The sequence below is a fragment of the Eulemur rufifrons genome, chromosome 6 (assembly GCF_041146395.1).
Source record: "Eulemur rufifrons isolate Redbay chromosome 6, OSU_ERuf_1, whole genome shotgun sequence".
Taxonomy (NCBI): Eukaryota; Metazoa; Chordata; class Mammalia; order Primates; family Lemuridae; genus Eulemur; species Eulemur rufifrons.
The window spans coordinates 35650591-35671432 of NC_090988.1; the positions used below are offsets into that span (position 1 = coordinate 35650591).

Genomic DNA, 20842 nt, shown 5'->3' on the forward strand with positions numbered 1-20842 from the left:
TTTTTCAGAATATATCCCCATGGTTAAGTTATGCATGACTGTAAATCAAGCTCTCAAACAAGGAAATAAAACTTAAACCTTGGTCTTTAAAACATTTAAATTATTAGAAAAAGGAGAGATTTTTACCCTCAATAGATATATTTATTAAAGTCCCAGTAAATTGGCTGATGCAAAGACTGTGCTCACCAGTATTGGCTGAACAAGTGAAAGGAAGATTAATAAAGTCACCAAGAATTAAAAAACAATAAGGTATTAGAACTGTATTTAAAAAAAAAAAACAAAACAAAAACTAGAACTCACAAGCTCATTTGCCCAAATTCATCCTGTAAGGTCTGTAAGACTTCTGACAACTCCTCATTAATGCTATTGGAGGAGGGTGGTGTTACCGACAACTTCTTACTTTTACCACCTCGTGAAGATACTTGCTTTGCCAAAGGAACACTGTTGACTACTCGATCATTGCACAAAGCTTTACTGTGTTGCTTCATTAGATGTAAGACATGCTGGACATTGGCTACCACGGCATGGCTAGGAGTGGTGGACTAAAGAGAGAAAAATGATATAAGAAACAAGTATTTGAAGCTACATTCTCTACACCTGTTTTCTTTTTACTCCATAATCTGGGTAAAAAGACACTCAGGCCCCCCAGCCCCTGCTTAGGATATAAATTTCCTAGTCTAACCACTTATAAAGTCCCATGCATTCAACCTCTGAAATATCTCCACTCCACCTCTTACTGTCCACCTTATTATTCACTTGGCTTATGCACCCATCTCTTCAGCTATAGGAAGACATCCCAACTGGTCTTTCTGCTCTCAGAATGTCTTTAACTCCATAATGCTATCACTTATCCTCCTAAAATACTATTCTGATCATGTTCTCCTATTTGAAATCCTCTGATGTAAATCCACTGACTACAATACCCAAACTTAGCTGCAGCCTACACTTCCTGGCCTCATGTCCTACCATCTCTTAATTTCTTTCCATCTTTTGAACAAACTATTTGTAGATGGCTTTTTGTGTGTGTGGCTACTTTATGCCGTTTTTTATTATAAAATTGGGTTCAAATATATCATTTTTAAAGGTTTCCTTAAAACTGCCAGGCAATTAATTGGTCCATTCTCAGATCACCTATTAACATTTTCAACATACCTCTATAATGGCATTTATCACAATATATTTTAATTATGTTTACCAATTTCACATATTAAACAGCCTGCATCCAGGTGGTAAAAACTACTATTGTATTCATTTCTCTGTCCTGGAATAGGAGAAAGCACTAAGTACATGTCTGTTACCTAAACAACATAAAGAAGAAACACCTGGTAGCCTTCTTGAGACTTTATTTTGTTTTGAACACTAAACAACCATCTCTATGTGCTATTCCAGTTTATAAGCAGATGGCTGGGCTTACTTAGCTCCATAAACATCATTAGATAGCTTATTTAAAATGCATATTTCTAGACAGCACTTCAACTCTGCAAGAACGAGACCCCGTCTCTACTAGAAATAGAAAGAAATTAGACAGGCAACTAAAACGGTAAAAAATTAGCTGGGCATGGTGGCGCACGCCTGTAGTCCCAGCTACTCAGGAGGCTGAGGCAGGAGGATCACTTGGGCCCAGGAGTTTGAGGTTGCTGTGAGCTAGGCTGATGCCATGGCACTCTAGCCTGGGCAAGAGAGGGGAAAAAAAAAAAAGGTAGTCTGGAATCATCAGAACCCTTCTGTCAAACTGTCTAATGTCAATTTATTTTCTGACACTACTTCTACGTCTTCTTCCTCATTGTGTGCCAATGGTTTGGAAGCACTCATCTCCATCAAGTCGTCTGCTGTTAATTCTTTTGTTGTGGTGTCTGTTAGCTCTTGAATTTCTCCAAGGTTCCTATCTTGAAACCCTTCAACCCCCACACCTTTGTTGGCATATCCACAATCTTTCATGATTTCTTTGACTGACTCTGTGAACTCATGCACAACAGGACACAGTTTTCTCCAGCAGGAATTTATTGTTTTTGACTTGATGACTTTCAAAGCTTTTTCTATAACAATGATGGTATCTTGGATGGTGTAATCCTTCCAGACTTTCATGATGTTCAATCGAGGTACTCGTTCATAGCGTTGACAATCCTTTTCACAGAGTACCAAGTGTTATGAACCTTAAAGGTCCTTATAACCCCTGATCTAGAGGCGTTGTTTATGGGGGCAATTAGGCCACTTCAATACCTTAGGTGTTGAACTCATGGGGCTTGGGGTGCCCAGGGGGCATTTGTCAATATTAAGAGAACTTTAAAAGGCGGTCCCTTACTGGCAAGGTACTTACTTCTCGACTTTAGGGACAAAGCATTGATGAAACCAATCCAGAAAAAGGATTTTCACTGTTCAGACCTTCTTGTACAACCCAAAGACTGTCAGCTGGGATTTATCTTTTTCCTTAAAGGCTCGAGTTTTAGCAGCTTTATAGTTAAGGGCAGTACTGATCATAAACGTGACTGACTGCATTTGCACAAAACAGTAGAGTTAGCCTGTCCCTTCCTGCCTTAAATCCTAGTGCTTGATTCTCTTGCTTTCTAACACATGTTCTTTGTGGCTTTTTTTTCCCCAGAATAGGGCACTTTTATCTGCATTCAAAACCTGTTTGAGCAGATATCCTTTCTCCTCAATGATTTTCTTAATGACATCTGGGAACTCATCTGCTATGTCTTGGTCAGCAGAAGCTGCTTCTCTTGCTGTCTCAACATTTTTAAAGTCAAAACTCTTTCTAAAATTATCAAACCATCCTTTGCTGGCAGTAAATTCTCCAGTTTTAGATGCTTCATCTTCCTTTTGCTTTAAGTTGTCATACGACTTCACTTTTTCTGAAATCGTATTAGAGTCTATAGGTTAGGTACACCTTTCTTATAGCAATCCTGAACTCACATAAAAGTTGAATTTTCAATACCAGATAAAAAGGTATTTTGCAAAAAGTGCAAGGTTTTCATATCTGCTAGGGCAGCTACAGGGATGGTTCACAAATTCTTTTTCCTTTTTTTTTTTTTGAAATGAAAACAATGGTCCTTATGCTGGATTCATTTATTTTGAAATGGCAGGCAACCACAGTTGTAGACCTTAATCCACAGTACATCATAGCAAGCAATTCAACATTTTCTTGTAGTATCATGACTTTTCTCTGCTTCTTGGGAGTATGTCCACCATTACTAGTATGGGTAATGGTGTTACCATTTGTGGGGCACTTTGTATGGGTCCCACGGTATTAATCAAGGTTTATGGAATTGCACTAAACACAATGGAAAACATGAGAGAACTCTGAGACATCGCTTTATACTTGTGATATCCAATTTACTGGAGACATCAAGTGCTCATGTGGAAACACTTGAGCTCACTGCAATAGCCACAAGAGGTGGCTACAAAATGTAGTAGTACAGTGTGTACTCCAGTTAACTTTATGCAGTTATGATTTAATACTGCCTCTTTACGTTTGTTTAAATTTCTCTTCACTGCAAATGTGCCATGTATGGGCAAAAGTTTTGATAAATTTTAATCTTTTATAACAAATATGTATCTATTTTATGGTATTAAATGATAAAATAGACTAGTATATGCATATATTTTATGTACTTATGATACCTTTTTCCTAATTTTTGATATTCTTAGGCTATGCGGTTTGTGAATTTTTTCAAATTGTCACAAATTCCTCCCAAATTTTCTAATATATTTTTTAAAAGTCATGTGTAAGTAGACCCACGCAGTTCAAATCTGTGTTGGTCAAGGGTCAACTGTACTTTTTGGAAACACTTGTTACCATTGATATATTACATTCCCCAAACTTTCACTGAGGGTTTACTGCGGGGTTATAAGTAAATAAATACATACATAAATAAATATTTTAAAAACAAATAAAATGAAAATTCAAAAGAATGTTTACTTCCCAAGCTGCTAAAATTGACAATCTAGTTGGGTATTCCAGCTATCTACACATGAAACAACCAGGAATATTAACAGTTCATAAAAAACTAACAGAGTTAAGCACTTGTTAGAAATCACTCAGTACTTGATATTTGACAACATTATCGTCTCTATGTTTAAGTGCTAAAGGAACATAAGATTCAAGTCTATGTATGACTGCTTCTTGAAGAATTAGTCCTAGAAATGATCTAGATGTGAGGACAAACAGGATGTGCTATTTATTTACTTAAATACCTACTTATATTTAAATACAAACCAATAGGATTGATATTAAAAACCCAATGCTACAAATATACTATTTATTTCCTTAACCCTTATCTGCAGTGACAGCTTCTTTAACCCAACGTCTCTGCTTTTAGCACTTCCCTTCCACATAAGGTAGTCTTTAACTGCTCTAGGGTAGTCTTTTTCATCTCCTCTCTGCTCCCTCATTCTCACATCACTATGACACACACTGGTAAAGGAGGCAAAAAACCAAAATGTTTCTACAATTTATAGGCGCACATGCAGATGTGCAGATTTAATTCAAAGATCTAAGTTATTAAAAAAATAATAATCTAGAGTTTCACCAACTCACCTTTCCAGCTACAAATGGCATATCACCCAAGCATAATCTATAATGTGGCTGTGCACCCAAACAGTTCCTAGAACTCTTCTGAAAGGAAAACAATTTTATTTTATTAACATGATAAAAACAGACCATTCATGACTATGTAATACTTAATAATACTAGCTTTGTATAGTGCTCTGTAGTTCCAAAATGCTTATATATACACATATATATACACACACACATTTTTTTTTCTCACTATCACAGTAAAACTGTAGGAGTAAAGTTTTTCTTCACCTTCCAAATGAAGAAAGTTAGAATGAAAGACATTCTCGTAGTAACACATGATTTATGAGTGTTTTCACATAAATTTTACCAAATAATCAGTACTTTGCCTGTTGTCATACCTTTTCTGGTGATTTTGACTTCTTTTTTTTAATTCTTCTTGCAGTGGGAACATATGGAGTTGCCTTATTGTCAAAGATAAGTCTATTTGTTTCTAGACCAGTCTGCAACTAGGAAGAATATGAAAGCCTAAAAGTTAATGCTGTAGAAATAAAAGCTATCGTTCAAATTTGAGATATAACATGTAAAAGCCTGTAAAAACCAACAATTGTATCTGACTGAAAAACATATCATAGCTGACTATGCCTTGAACCAATCAATATTTGCCAAATATTTTAAATGGATACTGGTATCTCATTTTATCTTGAACTCCCGTGTTATAATTTGCCATTTCCTTAGCCTAGAACGCATTAGCGCCACTATCTGTAGTTACTCCATAAAGCCTATCTAATGAGTTAAATGCAATGTATATAACTCTAAACTGATGCTTCAGTAGTTTTTCTGTTAAAAAATGGCAGCCACCACAGTGCCAGACACAAACCAGCTAAAGAGGAAAATATATTTCTTCCTCTTCTAAAAACTCACAAACTTACTATATAAAAAAAAAAGAATCAATAATTTACGTCCAAAAAAATATGAAAGGTATTTCAGCAAATCTTACCAAGTCCTTTCCTATAAAAGCTTAGTAACTACCTTAATTTTTAATGTTCAAAGATAGCTGACTAGAGATATCAGCTGCCATATCTTCAAGTTTCAGATGAAAAAAAACACAGATTGGGTAATTCTGAGGGAAAAGTGCCAGAACCTACCAGAGGTTCTATGGGAAGAAGTTGTGGAGTAGAATAAGAAGGAGTAAGATACTGGCAGAGATCAACCCCCAGGAGGCTTGTGGCCTGGCGAAAAGGGTAGGTGGGGATTTTGTTTCTCCTTCCCTCAAACCTCTGCAAGTGAGCATGCTCTTGAGCTGCTGGAGAGCTTTTCTACCTTCATGAGCCCAAAAGCTGCTGCCACCAGTGAACTGGGAACTTCTTGACGACAAAGTACCCGGTTGCCAGCTCTCAGGGTCACTTCCCATCACAACAGACTCCAGCCAAGAAGGTGGGCACCATACTGTTTCTCCAACCATTTTATGCCTTTGTCCTCCCCCAGAGAGCTTCAGTCCCTCTGTTTTTGTGTTGTTTCCACACAAACATTTCCCAACTCCAGCCCAGACTGCTGGTAGCCAGTGGGTCCTGGGGGATCTGTGTGATTCCAAAGCGTTGACATTCTGGGCAGGCTGCCTTCCGTGGAGAGGGAGAGAGATGAACAGAGTGCCAATTCTCCACTCAGACTCTTTTCCTCCTCCACCCCCTGCTGCTGAGAGGCACAGGTGCCCCCAGGGATGACTGAACCTAGACTGTCAGAAGTGGCGCTTCCCCTCTGTTGGTGCACCCAGCACACTGAGGCTTCCACAGAGGGGCTCACACCTTTCCTATTAAAGACCTGCAGTGGACCAAGGGATGCTTGGACTGTGAGCTCCCTGCCTGCCAGCCCTGTGCTGCTTGTCTGGCTGGTCCAGCAAAGCAGGGCACACCCTGAAGCAGAGGGACATCAAACCTGCTTCAGCACTCGACAGGCAACTTGGGACCAGCATGCTTCTCCCTGACACGGTCAAAGACTGAACTTGGGGGACCTGGGGACAGCCCTCAGGCCAGATCCCATATGCCTAGGACTTAATCATGTTGCTTGGGGGCACAGGGAGGAGATCTGTGAACTAATTTTGGGAATCAAGGGAGCCCGCACGGGCAGAACTGAGAGGAGACTACAGGGTATGTCTAAGCTGCAGCACACTCCTGGAAGACCCCTTCCCCCACAGCAAGGCTGTGCTCTAGGCCTGGGGTGGGATCCTGGACAGGGAAACTCTCAGCCCACAGCACCATTGCTGGTGAGCTCAGCTAGTTTGAGCACCTGCCTGCAGCCAGATGGGGAAAGGGACCTCAGGGAAGAGGAGGGGAGAGAAGAGCAAAATCCACTCCTGACAGCCTGACTGCAAATCTCAGACGGCCCTTCCCCCAAGAGCAGACTTTCTAGCATGGTGGGCTGGTTCAGCCCCTCCCTGGTCACTTTCCCCAATGGCCTGAGAGCAGCCCCTCCATCCCTGCCAAGACAGCTCTTTTGCCTGCCTGTGTGGAGCCTGAAAGCAGGCTTACCCGACCCATCCGTGCCTAGCCTTGCTCCTCCAATGGCTATGTAGTGGCGGAAAATAATGAGTCCCCTGGGATTCCCAGGGTTCTGCCCACCACCTGTGGCATTCGAGTGCTTCTACTGGGGGCCTAAAGCCAGTCACTGGCCCCAAAAAACAATACAGCTGGTTCTTTCTGGCAAGCACCATCTAGTGGCAAGAAGGACAACCTGTACAGCCCTTTATAGCATTTACTGACTCAATCATACAGGGCGAAGCTGATTCTTTTCCATAAGCACCGCCTACTGTCTCAGAGATTAAACTGGGCATCCCAATGTGATTCATGCTTTTAAGACCATGGGGCTGGGGAAAGAGAAAGGATTTCAAAGGATTTCCATCTTCTCTCATCAACAAGAGACAGGGAATCTGTATGCATGTGTTGGCGTGTGTGCGCACACACGCCACTTGTACAGCCTACAAGTAACTAGCAACTGAGAAAATGACCACACTAAGGATATCTATAACTAAGACATCCATCCAGAACCTAGACCCCATCAAAGCATCCACAAACAAGGCCAAAGATGCTTACCCAACATATACTCCAGACATAACTTTAAGAGTGAGGGGGAGAAAGCCACTCCAGATGAGAAGGAATCAGCACAAGATATCTGGAAGTATGAAAAATCAGAGTGAAAGCACATGCCCAAAGGAGCACACCAGCTCTCTAGCAACGGATCCCAACCAAAATGGAAATATTGAAATGACAGAAAGAACTGCAAATATGGATTATAAGGAAGCTCAATGAAATCCAAGAGTAAATGGAAAACCAACTCAAAGAAATCAGAAAAACAATTCAGGAAATTTATGGAAACTTTAGTAAAGAGATAGACATATTAAAAACAACTAAATAGAACTTCTGGAAATGAAAATTAATTTTAGGAAATACAAAACACAGTGGAAAACTTTATGAGAAATATGGGATTACGTAAATCAGGCAAATGTAAGTATCATAGGCATCCCAGAAGGTGAAAAAGAAAAAGTACAAGGTCAAGAAAACCTATTTAAGGGAATAATTGAGGAAAACTTCCCTGTCTCTGGATTTAAACACCCAGATACAAGAAGCTCAAAAGACACCTGGGAGAGTCGTTGCAAAGCAGAAATCACCAAGACATATAGTCATCAGAGTGGCCAAAGTCAATGAGAAGAAGAAACTCCTGAGAGTTATGAGGGGAAAACATCAAGTAACTTAAAAAGGAAAACCCATCGCTAACTGCAGACTTCTCAGTGGAGACCTTACAAGCAAGAAGGAATTGGGGTCCCATCTTCAGTCTTCTTGAAGAAACCACTACCAGCCTAGAATTTTGTATCCTGCAAAACTCAGTTTCATATATGAAGGAGAAATAAAGACTTTTCCAGACAAGCAAACACTAAAAAGAATACATCACAACCAAACCTGGGAAACACTAAGAACTGCATTATACATGGATCAGCACAAAAAAGATAACCACCAGTGTAAAATTACCGAAAAGCTAAAGCTCACAGCTCACATAAAACAGCACAAGGGGGAAAACAAAGCAATGAGATACTACTCAACATGATGACTAGAACAGCATCCCACTTATCAATTCTATCACTCAATGTTAACGGTCTGAATGCTGTACTCAAAAGACAAACTAGCTGAATGGATGAAAAAACACAACCCAAGTATCTGCTGTCTCGAGGAAACACATCTAACCCACAAGGACTCACAGACTCATGGTAAAGGAATGGATAAAATATATTAAGCAAACGAAACCAAAAGAGAGTAGGTGTAGCCATTCTCATTATCAGATAAAAATTAACTTTAAATTAATAATGGTAAAGAAAGACAAAGATGGTCATTATATAATGGTAAAGGGAGCAATTTAACAAGAAGATGTAACAATCCTAAATATGTATGCACCTAACATAGCAGCTCCCAGATGCATAAAGCAAATTCTACTAGATCTAAGCAAACAGATAAATGGCAGCATTGTAACTGCCAGGGACTTCAACACTCCCATGACAGACCTAGACAGACCATCAAAGCTGAAAATAAGGAAACACTGGATTTAAATGGTACTCTAGAACAAATGGACCTAACAGGCATTTACAGAACATTCTATCCAAAAACTACTGAATACACATTCTTCTCATCAGCGCATGGGACATTCTCCAAGATTGACTATATCTTAGGCCATAAACCACATCTCAACAATTAAAAAAACTGAAATCATACCATGTATCTTCTCAGACCACAGAAGAATAAAAGTAGAAATCAATTCTAAGAGAAACTCTAAAATCTACACAAAGTAATGGAAATTAAACCTGCTGAACAATTCTTGGATCAAGGAGGAAATTAAGATGGAAATCAAAAAATTCCTTGAACTGAACTGAACAAGGGGACAAAATCTATCAAACTCCATGGGATTAACCAAAAGTAGTCCTAAGGGGAAAATTCATACCCTTAAATGCCTACATTTAGAAGACAGAAAGATCACAGAAAGATCAGTGGGTTTCATACCAGGGATGCAAACATGGATGAACATATATAAATCTGTAAATGTGATTTACCACATAAACAAGTGAAACTAAGACCATGTGATCATCTCAATAGATGCATAAAAAGCATTCGACAAAATCCAGCATCCTTTCAGGATAAAAACCCTCAACAAACTAGGCACAGAGGGAACATATCTCAAAATTACAAAAGCCAGATATGACAAACCCACAGCCAAGCTCAAACTAAATGAGGAAAAATTGAGAGCATTTCCCTAAGAACTGGAACAAGACAAGGGTGCCCACTGTCACCACTTCTATTCAACACAGTACTAGAAGTCCTAGCCAGAGCAATCAGACAAGAGAAAGAAATACAGGGTATCCGAATTGGGAAAGAGGTGGTCAAACTATCACTTTTCATTGATAGTATGATCTTATATCTAGAAAATCCCCAAGATTCCACCAACAGACTGCTGGAAATCAATGTACACAAATCAGCAGCATTTCTATAGATAATAGTTAAGCTGAGAGTCAAATCAAAGACTCAATACCATTCACAATAGCTACAAAGAAAATAAAATACTTAGGAATGTACTTAACCAAGGAGGTGAAAGATCTCTACAAGAACTAAGAAACGCTGATGAAAGGAATCGCAAATGACACAAACAAATGAAAAACATATCATGCTCCTGGATCAGTAGAATCAACATTGTTAAAATGTCTATACTGCCCTCAGTAATTTACAGAGTCAACACAATCCCTATCAAAATATCAATATCATATTTCACAGATCTAGAGAAAATAATTCTACCCTTCGTCTTCAACCAAAAAAGGGCCCAAATAGCCAAAGCAATCTTAACACATTGAAAGCCACACACAAAAAAATCCCAGAAACTTTTCCTTGGGGCTACAGTGTTTTATTACAAAAACAGAACACAAACTTTGAGTGTAACTTAAACACAAATAGAAAGACGAAATTTATTGACTTCTATTCATTTAATCCATGTTTTTAGAATTAAATTGTCAGTATTAATTGTAACAAGAACAACAAGATTTTATATATGCTTCACGTAGCCCTAAGATTGAAACTACAGTTGAGTTAAATACAGCTCACATGGCAGTCAATGCGTTAAGCAAAAAAGAACGAACCTGGAGGCATCACATTACCGGACTTCAAACTATACCACAAGGGTATAGTAACCAAAACAGCATGGTACTGGCTACAAAAATAGACATAGACCAATGGAGCAGAACAGAGAACCCAGATATAAAACAATCTACCTACAACCAACTGATCATTGGCAAAGCAGACAACAACTGACATTGGGGGAAAAAAGCCCTATTCAATAGATGCTACTGGGAAATTGGATAGCTGCATGCAAAAGAATTAAACAAGACCCCTATCCCTTACCACTTACAAAATTAATCCAAGATGGAGAAAAGACTTAAATGTAAGGCATGAAACTATAAAAATTCTAGAAGAAAATGTAGAAAAAACTCTTCTAGATATTGGCCTAGGCAAAAAATTTATGACTAAGATCCCAAGGGCAATTACAGAAACAACAAAAATAAATAAGTGGGACTTTATTACATTACAAAGCTTTTGCACAACAAAGGAAATAATCAACAGAGCAAATAACCTACAGAATGGAAGAAAATATTCAAAATCTATACATCAAATAAAGGGCTAATATCCAGAATCTACAAAGAATTCAATCAAATCAGCAAGGAAAAAAGAGACAACCCCATTAAGTGGGCAGAAGACATGAACAGAAGCTTTTCAAAAGACAAATGGGCAACAAACATGAAAAAATGCTCAACGTCACTAATAAGGGAAATGCAAATCAAAACCACAATGAGATATCACCTTACCCCAGTCAGAATGGCTTTTATTAAAAAGTCCAAAAACAATGCATGCTGTGTGGATGCAGAGAGAAAGAATGCTTATACACTGTTGGTGGGACTGCAAATTAGTACCACCTCTATGGCAAACAGCATGGGATTTCTCAAAGAATTAAATGTAGACCTACCATTTGATTTAGCAATCCCAGTACTGGGTTATCTACTCAAAGGAAAAGAAGTCATTTTATCAAAAAGACACCTGTACTCGAATGTTTATTGCAGCACAATTCACAATTGCAAAGATATGGAACCAATCGAAGTGCCCATCAATTCATGAGTGGATTAAGAAAATATGGTGTATATATAGGGCATCCCAAAAGTCACCATACATAGGGAAAATGGGAAATTGTAGCTAAATGTGCATTTACAAAATTTTACACAATTTTTCTTTTGTATGGAGACTACAAAGGAAATGTCATGGTACAAATCTCACAAGAAATTACTAAGGATTTCAAAAATGAACTGTCATTTTCCCTTAACCAACTTTCTCAACTTTCCTTTAAAAAAAATCTTGTCTTGAATAGTGGTTGTTTTAAATCTGCCTACATGTATCAAAAATGTCTGGAGTTTTTATGAGAAAAATTCAGATGCCAGGCTCCTGTCCAGATCTCATGATTTTGGGCCTCCCAGGTTGGAGAAATTTGTATTTTATAAATATTTAAAAAGCCCCACAGGAAATGACGATGGTGCTAGAACCAACACTCAGAACCAATGGATTCAGTGTAAAAAAAAAAAATACATATATTGAGATCATTACTAATACCTCCCACATAATTACACTCTTTGGGGGAAAGAATCTATTAAATGATGAAGAATACTGGGATCTCTACCCTCAAGGCCCAAGGCCAGACTTGGAACCACATATCCCTCGTCATTATTCTTCTAGTACAATAGTGTTCACTATTAGAACTCAAAACCTTTACTGATATTGTATTATCAGCAATAGGTGATTTGATCCCTACTTGTTGCCTGTTAAATGGAAAAGAAAGCAAAAGTAGCATAAACTAATTTTTAAAATTCATAAAACAATGAATTTGTTAAATTTTGCATTTCATATATAATGGATTCAACAACACAATGTACATAAACCACAACCCATAAGTCTGCTTGTTACAAGTGAGGATATGAAGACACTATATATAAAGTGGTTTACTCCAAAGTGGAAATGGGCAGAGAAAATTTGTTGGTCATAAAGCCATGTGACTACATAACTCAGAAAACACACTGAGGGGAAAAAATATGAACCTAAGAACTGATCAAAACATAAAAAACTGAGAAGGAAATATATCAGGTTTAATAGAAAGAAAATATCTTAAGTTGGTGAGTTCAGAGAAGCACTAGAAGAAACAGACAAGATAACAAAGATGAGATAATAGCATGTTTATATTCCTGTGGTCACATACATGAGATGAGCCCAGGACACTGTAGGCACTGGGCCACAGACTGAACCGTGGAGACTCAACTCCTTGGAATTAGTACCTGCTTTTTTATTTTGGAGACAGTCTCGCTCTGTCACCCTGGCTAGAGTGCAGTGGCATCATCCTAGCTCACTGCAACTTCAAATTCCTAGGCTCAAGCAATCCTCCTGCCTCAGTCTCCTGAGTAGCTGGGACTACAAGTGTGAGCCACTGCATCTGGCTAATTTTTCTATTTTTAGTATAGACAGGGTCTTGCCCTTGTTCAAGCTGCTCTCAAACTCCTGAGCTCAAGAGATCCTCCTACCTTGGCGTCCTAGAGTGCTAGGATCACAGGCGTAAGCCACCAGGCCTGGCTCAGTACCTGCTTCTTGTGTTAATATGAGAAAAGGTACAAGCAAATGTCATAAAACTTAAAGATCTTAGAAGGAGGAGGGGAATACCTGGGAGGTATTTAAGCAAATAAGTTCATAAGGACAGAGTCTTCAGTTGAAAACATCAATATTTTATTTTACTGAATCTATAGACTTGTTTCAGTGGTCTTGCTAAATCTCCTAGAAATGGAGTTCCAGTTAGTACATATAAACTCAATGTTTTTGTGAATCCACAGTGCCTCACCTATTCTACTTAGTGGCCAGTACAGGTGATAAAATTACAAACTAGGAGAAAGTAGAGCTCATTTTCCTCATCTGGTGGCTTCTGTGAACTGGTCTGGGGGTTCACTTGGTTTGAAACTGGGGCATCCCATACCTCAACTTCTGTTCTGGTGTCTTGAGCGCAAAGAAAAGAAGTACCTACAAGTAGGATACTAAATGATGGCTTTTGAACATTTCTGATAGTGACCCATGATAAGGCGTACATGATTACTTACCTTATGTGTATAATCTCTGGTATTTTTTAGTCTGTTATTTTTTAAAAGCTGGTTGAAACTCCACAATTTGAAATACGCTGAAGATTTGCTCAAATTTTACTCTTCATATATAAAAATACTTGTTATAATTTCCACATTAAGCTATATCTACAATTCATATATTGGACTACTCTAAAACAAATAATCTAAAATGCCCAAATATAATTGTCTATTTGTATGTTAAGAGGGATTAAGAAATATGAGGAACCTATTTGCTCACATTAACTTACCTCAGCTGCCTTAGCTTGCATACGTTTCCTTTCCTGTTCTTCTTCATGGAGTTTTGCTTCCAACTCTTGCATTTTTTTCTATGATAAAAATAACAAAAGGGTAATAGTGAAAAGTCTTCAGTATCTACTTGTAAAATTTTAATATTGCAGCATAGGCACTTGTGAATTTTAGCACAAATAAGCTTGTTCGTTCACTCTAGTAATGGGATCTCTGGGGTTGACAGCATCCATGACACTCTCCATTGTGTTCAATTATGAGTCATTTGTGAGGTTAGCTGTAACAGTTAGACAGAATTATGGGTAAAATCTACAGCCAAAGAACACAGATCTGTATGAAGGTAAATAGGCCATATGGAGGCTGAATTTGGAACTTTACTCTGAGTGGTATTAAATAGTTCCCAAGTACAACAATTTAAAATTCGCTCAGAGAATAACTTAAACCAAGTGATACGAACCTTAAGAATACTCAAAAACATGTAATCTTTAAATATTTTCAAAAAGAATTCCTCCTTTTTTTAAAAGAATGCCCATCAAGATTATAAAATGTGAACATTCTCTTCAAACTTACATTTTTTCTTTTTAAAGCTCCTTTTTAAAAATTAATGAATTAATATTTTTTTTAAGAGACAGGGTCTCATTCTGTCACCCAGGTTGGAATGCAGTGGCTTGATCACAGCTCACTGTAATCTTGAATTACTGGACTCAAGTGATACTCCTGCCTCAGCTTCCAGAGTTACTAGGACTACAGGCACGTACACTTGGCTAATAATTTTATTTTTTGTAGAGATGGGGTCATGGGGTCTGGCTATGTTGCCCAGACTGGTTTTGAATGTCTAGGCTCAAAAGATCCTCCCACCTCAGCCAACTAAAGTGCTGAGATTACAGGTATAAGCCACTAGGCTTGGCCTAAAACTCCTACATACTTATTGCTATAAATATCCAGTGATATAATTTTAAAAACGCTGATATGCATTAATGAGTATAAGACGCATGCACTGACTTCTGCAAGAGCCTGCATTGTGGTAAGTTTATTATACTCCTGTTCAAGAAGATCCAGTTTTTCAAGCTGGCTCTGAACATGTGTTTGATCATGTTGTCGTTCTCTTTCTAAGGAAACCTGAAAAACAGCATTAAATACAGTATGATAATTTGACAATTAAAAAATAGGAAAACACTGAGCATATCTTAGAATACATTGTATGCTACTGTCTGGCCCTTCTTAGAATTATTTAGATATACAGAGGAATTCTAGGAAAATAATATTAAGATGAAACCATAGGGGCATCAATGAATTATTGATTTAAGTGGAATATTGCCCTTCTTATTAATATATATACTACTTTACATAACACATGGTTTTATATAGTGAGACTATCTCTATGCCCTGGGATAGCAGGGACTTAGACATATAGGCTACACACACACACACACACACACACACACACACAAATACTTTCAATTAGTTTGGTCCTCTTAAGTACTTAATTTCTGGTTTACATTCCTTTGAATTCCACATAAAACACACTTTTAACTTTTTATTTTCAGGTTTAGAGTCACAGATTTAAAAAGACATCCTCATATACAGACTTAAAGACTGATAGAATAAACCATTAAACTAGGAGAAGTGAAAATATACTAAATTGGAGCCCAGTAGTAAAAAACCAAAACACTAAATAACTGGACTTATAAACAGTATTCTCTCTATATAAGGCTATGACAATAGGAATCATCATAACAGCAATTTGAATACAGCAAAGCAATATAAAGCAATAATTTTATCACGAATTTGTATGAACTACTAATTCCCTTCTGTACACCTTAGTGATAGTCACAGTTCTTAAAGAATCCATTAACTTAAAAATCTGCACAAACCATATTTTATTTCCAGCATTGGAGCCAGTCTTATGAAATTATCCTTATTAAAAAGGGCTATTTAAAATTTACTGATGAAACAAAGACTATAATCCAAAGACATCTATTATATAGTTGTCTCCTAGATACATTAGTCAAGACATTTTAAAGTTACCTCATTGAACTGATCCCTCCCTTCTCCACTTCATCCACCACAGAGACAAAATAGCAATAATAATGTAATAAATTATTTATTACTTAGCTAGCCTGAAATCAAGAAAAGAGAATCTCTACATGCAAAAAAGAGAAAGGAACTTGAAAGCAAATGAAGTGATCCTAAGTCTAATATCACATGAAGCAGTACTAGAGCCTGGGTATATAAGATGTACAGGAACAAGATAAAAAAATTCAGGCAATGTATAATCCACAATAATGTCGTATTGATCACTATATTAACATAAATCTGGACCAGAGTCATCAAGCTTCAGCAAAGGCGAATCCACAACTGTCTCATAAGGCTGCCCACACAACTTAGAAAGTACTGAATTTCCACAGTAACAACTCTAAAGAATATGAGTTCACCATGAAAAAAAGCCATCATAAAAAAACAACAACGTAAAGGAGAATCAGTAGATAACACAAAAGAGAGGATGAACACTTTAAAAATATAAGAATTGTTTACAGTGTTCAAAAAGAGAAAAGGAATAAAAACCACAGAGTAATAGTACATTAAAGTAACAAAAATAAGTGGATGGAAAAAGACCCAACTGAAAATATAAAAATATGGTTACTGAAATAAACTCAGTAACATACTGAAGAGACCTATAATACATATGAGAATTAAATACTGAGACATCTTCTGAAAGTATTGAGAAAAGCTGCATAGTATTTCTCTTTTACACTTTACAGCATCTAGATCATATTAAGCATATAAACTGTCAAATTTTGTATAACAGAGTTAAGAGGTCCAGAAATTGTAGTATTCGTGATGAATACAAATTCTAGATAATAGGAAAAAGAAAATGCCTTAAAAAATATATTCCAGACTCATGTTGATGTCCTCTCGCAAACATGCAAGTTACTTAAATACAAAGACCTCTGATATAACAAAGCAGAAAAATACTTTGCTAAAGTAACAACTGTTAAGAGTTTTACAAAGTATAAAGAATCTTCAAATAAGTATCTCACTAGAGTCTTTAAACAAATTTAAGAGGTACAGAGGCATATGATTATTTATACTTTTTATAAGGTAGACTCAAAGAAGTTAACATGACTTAAAAGTATGCCACAACTGTAGTCGGGCATGGTGGCGCATGCCTGTAGTCCCAGCTACTCAGGAGGCTGAGACAGGAGGATTGCTTGAGCTCAGGAGTTTGAGTTTGAGGTTGCTGTGAGCTAGGCTGATGCCACGGCACTCACTCTAGCCTGGGCAACAGAGTGAGACTCTGTCTCAAAAAAAAAAAAAAAAAAGTATGCCACAACTGTATAGTATTTTTCCAATTTAAGTAATACTCTACCAAATGCAACAATGAAGAAAGCCAATCAAACTTTCAGATTCCATAACTGATCCCAGGAAATTTCAGTCCTTGACACCATTAGTGTTCACTGAGAATAAAGGTCTTTATTTCAATTAATTTTCCCCACAACTAACTGCTCTTGAGTATCAGCCTGTGAGGTGCCTTACCTGTTTCTCCAAGACAGATGTCCTCTCTGTTTCTGCATGTTTTATCATATTTCGCATGTACTCCAACTGTTTTTCTAAAAGATTACACTTATTTTCTGCAGCTAACAACTGAGATGTCAGTTCTAAAAATACATGAAAAAAGCAGAAATCAGCTTACCCATGGAATAGTTTTACAAACTGTTAACAGGAATCAAATCTACTACATATAAAATATAAATGTTCCATAGCTCTGAAGCCTTTTCAGGTTATCTAAATCATTCTGTATGCTAGTAAAATCTGCCTTGCATTCAGTCAGTAAATTTAATGAATGACACCAGCATTTGCTCCTCAAAATGCACTTGAGCACTGTATGACTTTGTAGTGTCCTAAAATACTAACCACTAGAAAACACTAACAGAGAATTGTTTTTAGAATAATTTCACAATACTTACTGACAAAATTTAATTTCCTTCATAATAAAACAAACCTTGATTGTGTTTTGATTCCTCATTCTTTGAATTCTCCCTTTCTTGTATCTGTTCATCTAGTACTTTCTTATATTCAATTGTTTCTTTAGACAAGGTTTTCACACTTTCTTCTGCCTGAATCCTTTCAAGTTCCAAGCGTCGAATCTTATCTTGAAGATTCTTCAGAGCAGAAAATATGGCTGCCAAATACAAATAATATAAAGTAACAACATAAGTGGATTTTATATAATGGTAAAAAAATGTAGCTAATCACACAAAATTTACAAAACTGCCCCAAAGTACATTTTTAACTGTCTAAACCTTTTTTGTTTTAACAAACATCATATGTATAACAGAATCCAATTGTAGAGTTAGAAAGTCAAGCACAAAAACACTTCTTAAAATCTACATTTTAAGCACTCTCTAAATTTTCCTTCAAAAGTTTCTGATTATAAAAGTAATATGTATTCACGGTAGAAAATGTAGACTGCAGTCTCTAACCACTGGGCTGCAAACCAGTACTGGTCTGTAGCCTGTTTGAAACTGGGCTACACAGCAGGAGGTGAGTGGCAGGTGAGCTATGGAAGCTTAATCTACATTTTTAGTGGCTCCCCACTGCTGGAGTTGAGCTTCCAGTCAGATCAGGAGCAGCATTAGATTCTGCATTATGGTGAGTTGTATAATTATTTCATTATATATTACAATGTAATAACAAAAATAAAGTGCACAATAAATGTAATGAGCTTGAATTATCTATCCCTAAACCATCCTCCCCGCTCCACCATCCATGGAAAAATTGTCTTCTGTGAAACCGGTCCCTAGTGCCAAAAGGGCTGGGGACTGCTAATATAGAAGATACAGGAACTCAGAGATAACAACTGTCATTTTTAGTTCTTTCAATCTTTTTATACATGCATAAATTGAGATCAAAATATACTAAATTTCACCTTAGCATTAACAGTGAGCATTCCCTAGTGTAATCAGTCTTAAAAGATTATTTCCTTATGATCAACAATTAAAATCTAAAAAAATTAAGTTACTGGGTAAAAGAATATTTATATTGTAAAGGCTCAGAAACAAAGTACCTTCAAAAAGGGGTTGCATCAATTTATACTTTCATCGAAAGTACATGTCTTTTCCAATGCAGAAAACCTCTGCCATTCTCATAAGGAAAACATGCTACTTATGGTTATTTTGCAATTCTGTTAAAGTTTAAATAGTTTAATATTTCTGTATACATTATTGGCCAATTTTCCCCCTTTCATAAATTTCCTTTGTTCATTTTTCTATGGGAAAAAGTTTCCCTCTCTCCATTTTATTTTCTGTCTTTAATTCTAGTTTTGGTGTTATTAGTTTTGATGTACAGATGTTTTGATCTTTCATAAAGGTATCCCTAACATTATTTCCCATCAAGTTTTCTTTCTTTGTTTATATACTTAGAAAGTTCTTCCTAACCTCAAGATCAGATAAACTTTGTATTTTCTTTTAATACCCTTAGGATTTCAAATGTTTTTACATTCAATTAAGTCAAATAAAAAGTATTTCTGTATTGAAGAACTTTAAATACCAAATTTATCACATACTAAATTCACACATACACTGATATATATAGAGATACAAAGATACAGACCCTATGATTATTACTTACACATCCCTAAGACAGTTTCAGACTTCTATTCTGGTTTCACTATTGTGCCAGTATTTCAATTTTATCCATTTATTAACATCATTCATTCACCAAATTTTTCAGTGCATATGACAACTCCCAAATAAGAGACTGATACATTTTACAATATAGCCAATTGGTATTCAATGAGACCGTAACTGGAAAGAACGCAAACATGAAATACATACACCTAGAAACCTGAAAAATCAACTGAAAAGACTTTGAGAACTAATAGTAAAGGAATCCAGATATAAGATTAATATTAAAAGGAGCAATTCTTTTTTATACCTGTAATTATCAGATAAATGTAATAGAAAGAGAAAATTTAAAAATGTCCTTTAATATCAACTAAGTTTTCTTAACCTCTTTTGAACCACTGAGGCATATTTATTAAAATAAGACTACGTAATATCAAACATTTCTTGCATTTCTTCATTAAATTATATTCGATAGCACATAATTTTGCTAGTATTTTATTTTTGCATCTATATTTGTTACTGAAACTGGCCAGAACACTCCATTTCTATATGTGAGCAACTGTAGTAGTATTATAGGGATATGCAGGATTAACAAATAGAACCAGGGTGGGGTGTATGCTTTCCTGTTCTGATTCTGGAATGGCTTATATATGATGGGGATGATTTGTTTTTCAAGCACTTCTCAAAATTTATTCCCTAAAACTACGTGGGGCTCAAGCCTTACTGAGGCTTTGACAATGTAATGTAAAAAAATTTCTTTTCCAATAACTTTTTTCCTTTTCTATGTTTAAAAATTTCTGAAACATATTAAAAATTATTAATAGAGAACTGAACATAATAGTTACCATAATAATCCACTGTATTTTCCTTATTTCTAATTTTGTGAATAGATTTATGTTTTTCTTAGAATCTTAGCATCTCCTTAGAAATCTTTAGCATTTTTACTTCAAAGCAAAACAAAATACAAGGCCAAACATTAGTTCTTTCGCCCACTTTCCTTATTCTTTTGTTCTTTAGTAAACTTAATGTTTAATTATTTTCATTCCTTTCTTGCTCTATAATGAAAAGTATTTTAAGATTATATTACATTAAATTCCTTCCAAGTACTACAATCCCTGTTTAAATGTGTACTGTTTTACTGTCTTCTTTTTCAAAAAATTGAAAAAAAATGCACATATGGATAATTTAGAAAAAACATGAAAAGGAAAAAAAATCTTACCCATAATC

General features: G+C 36.4%; 1 protein-coding gene across 2 annotated transcripts in view; it reads right to left on the reverse strand.

The window, feature by feature from the left end:
• CEP57 (centrosomal protein 57) overlaps positions 1–20842 on the reverse strand; it is a 41880-nt gene that overhangs the window by 3033 nt on the left and 18005 nt on the right. The window contains exons 3-9 of one of the 2 annotated variants that reach the window (XM_069469040.1): positions 17992–18171; positions 17526–17647; positions 14991–15107; positions 13991–14068; positions 4918–5025; positions 4538–4615; positions 301–542 (exon numbers count right to left, since the gene is read on the reverse strand). In XM_069469040.1, coding sequence (XP_069325141.1) covers positions 301–542; positions 4538–4615; positions 4918–5025; positions 13991–14068; positions 14991–15107; positions 17526–17647; positions 17992–18171 — 925 coding nt within the window. The remainder of the gene's footprint in view (positions 1–300; positions 543–4537; positions 4616–4917; positions 5026–13990; positions 14069–14990; positions 15108–17525; positions 17648–17991; positions 18172–20842) is intronic. The other variant, XM_069469041.1, reaches the window with a different exon arrangement.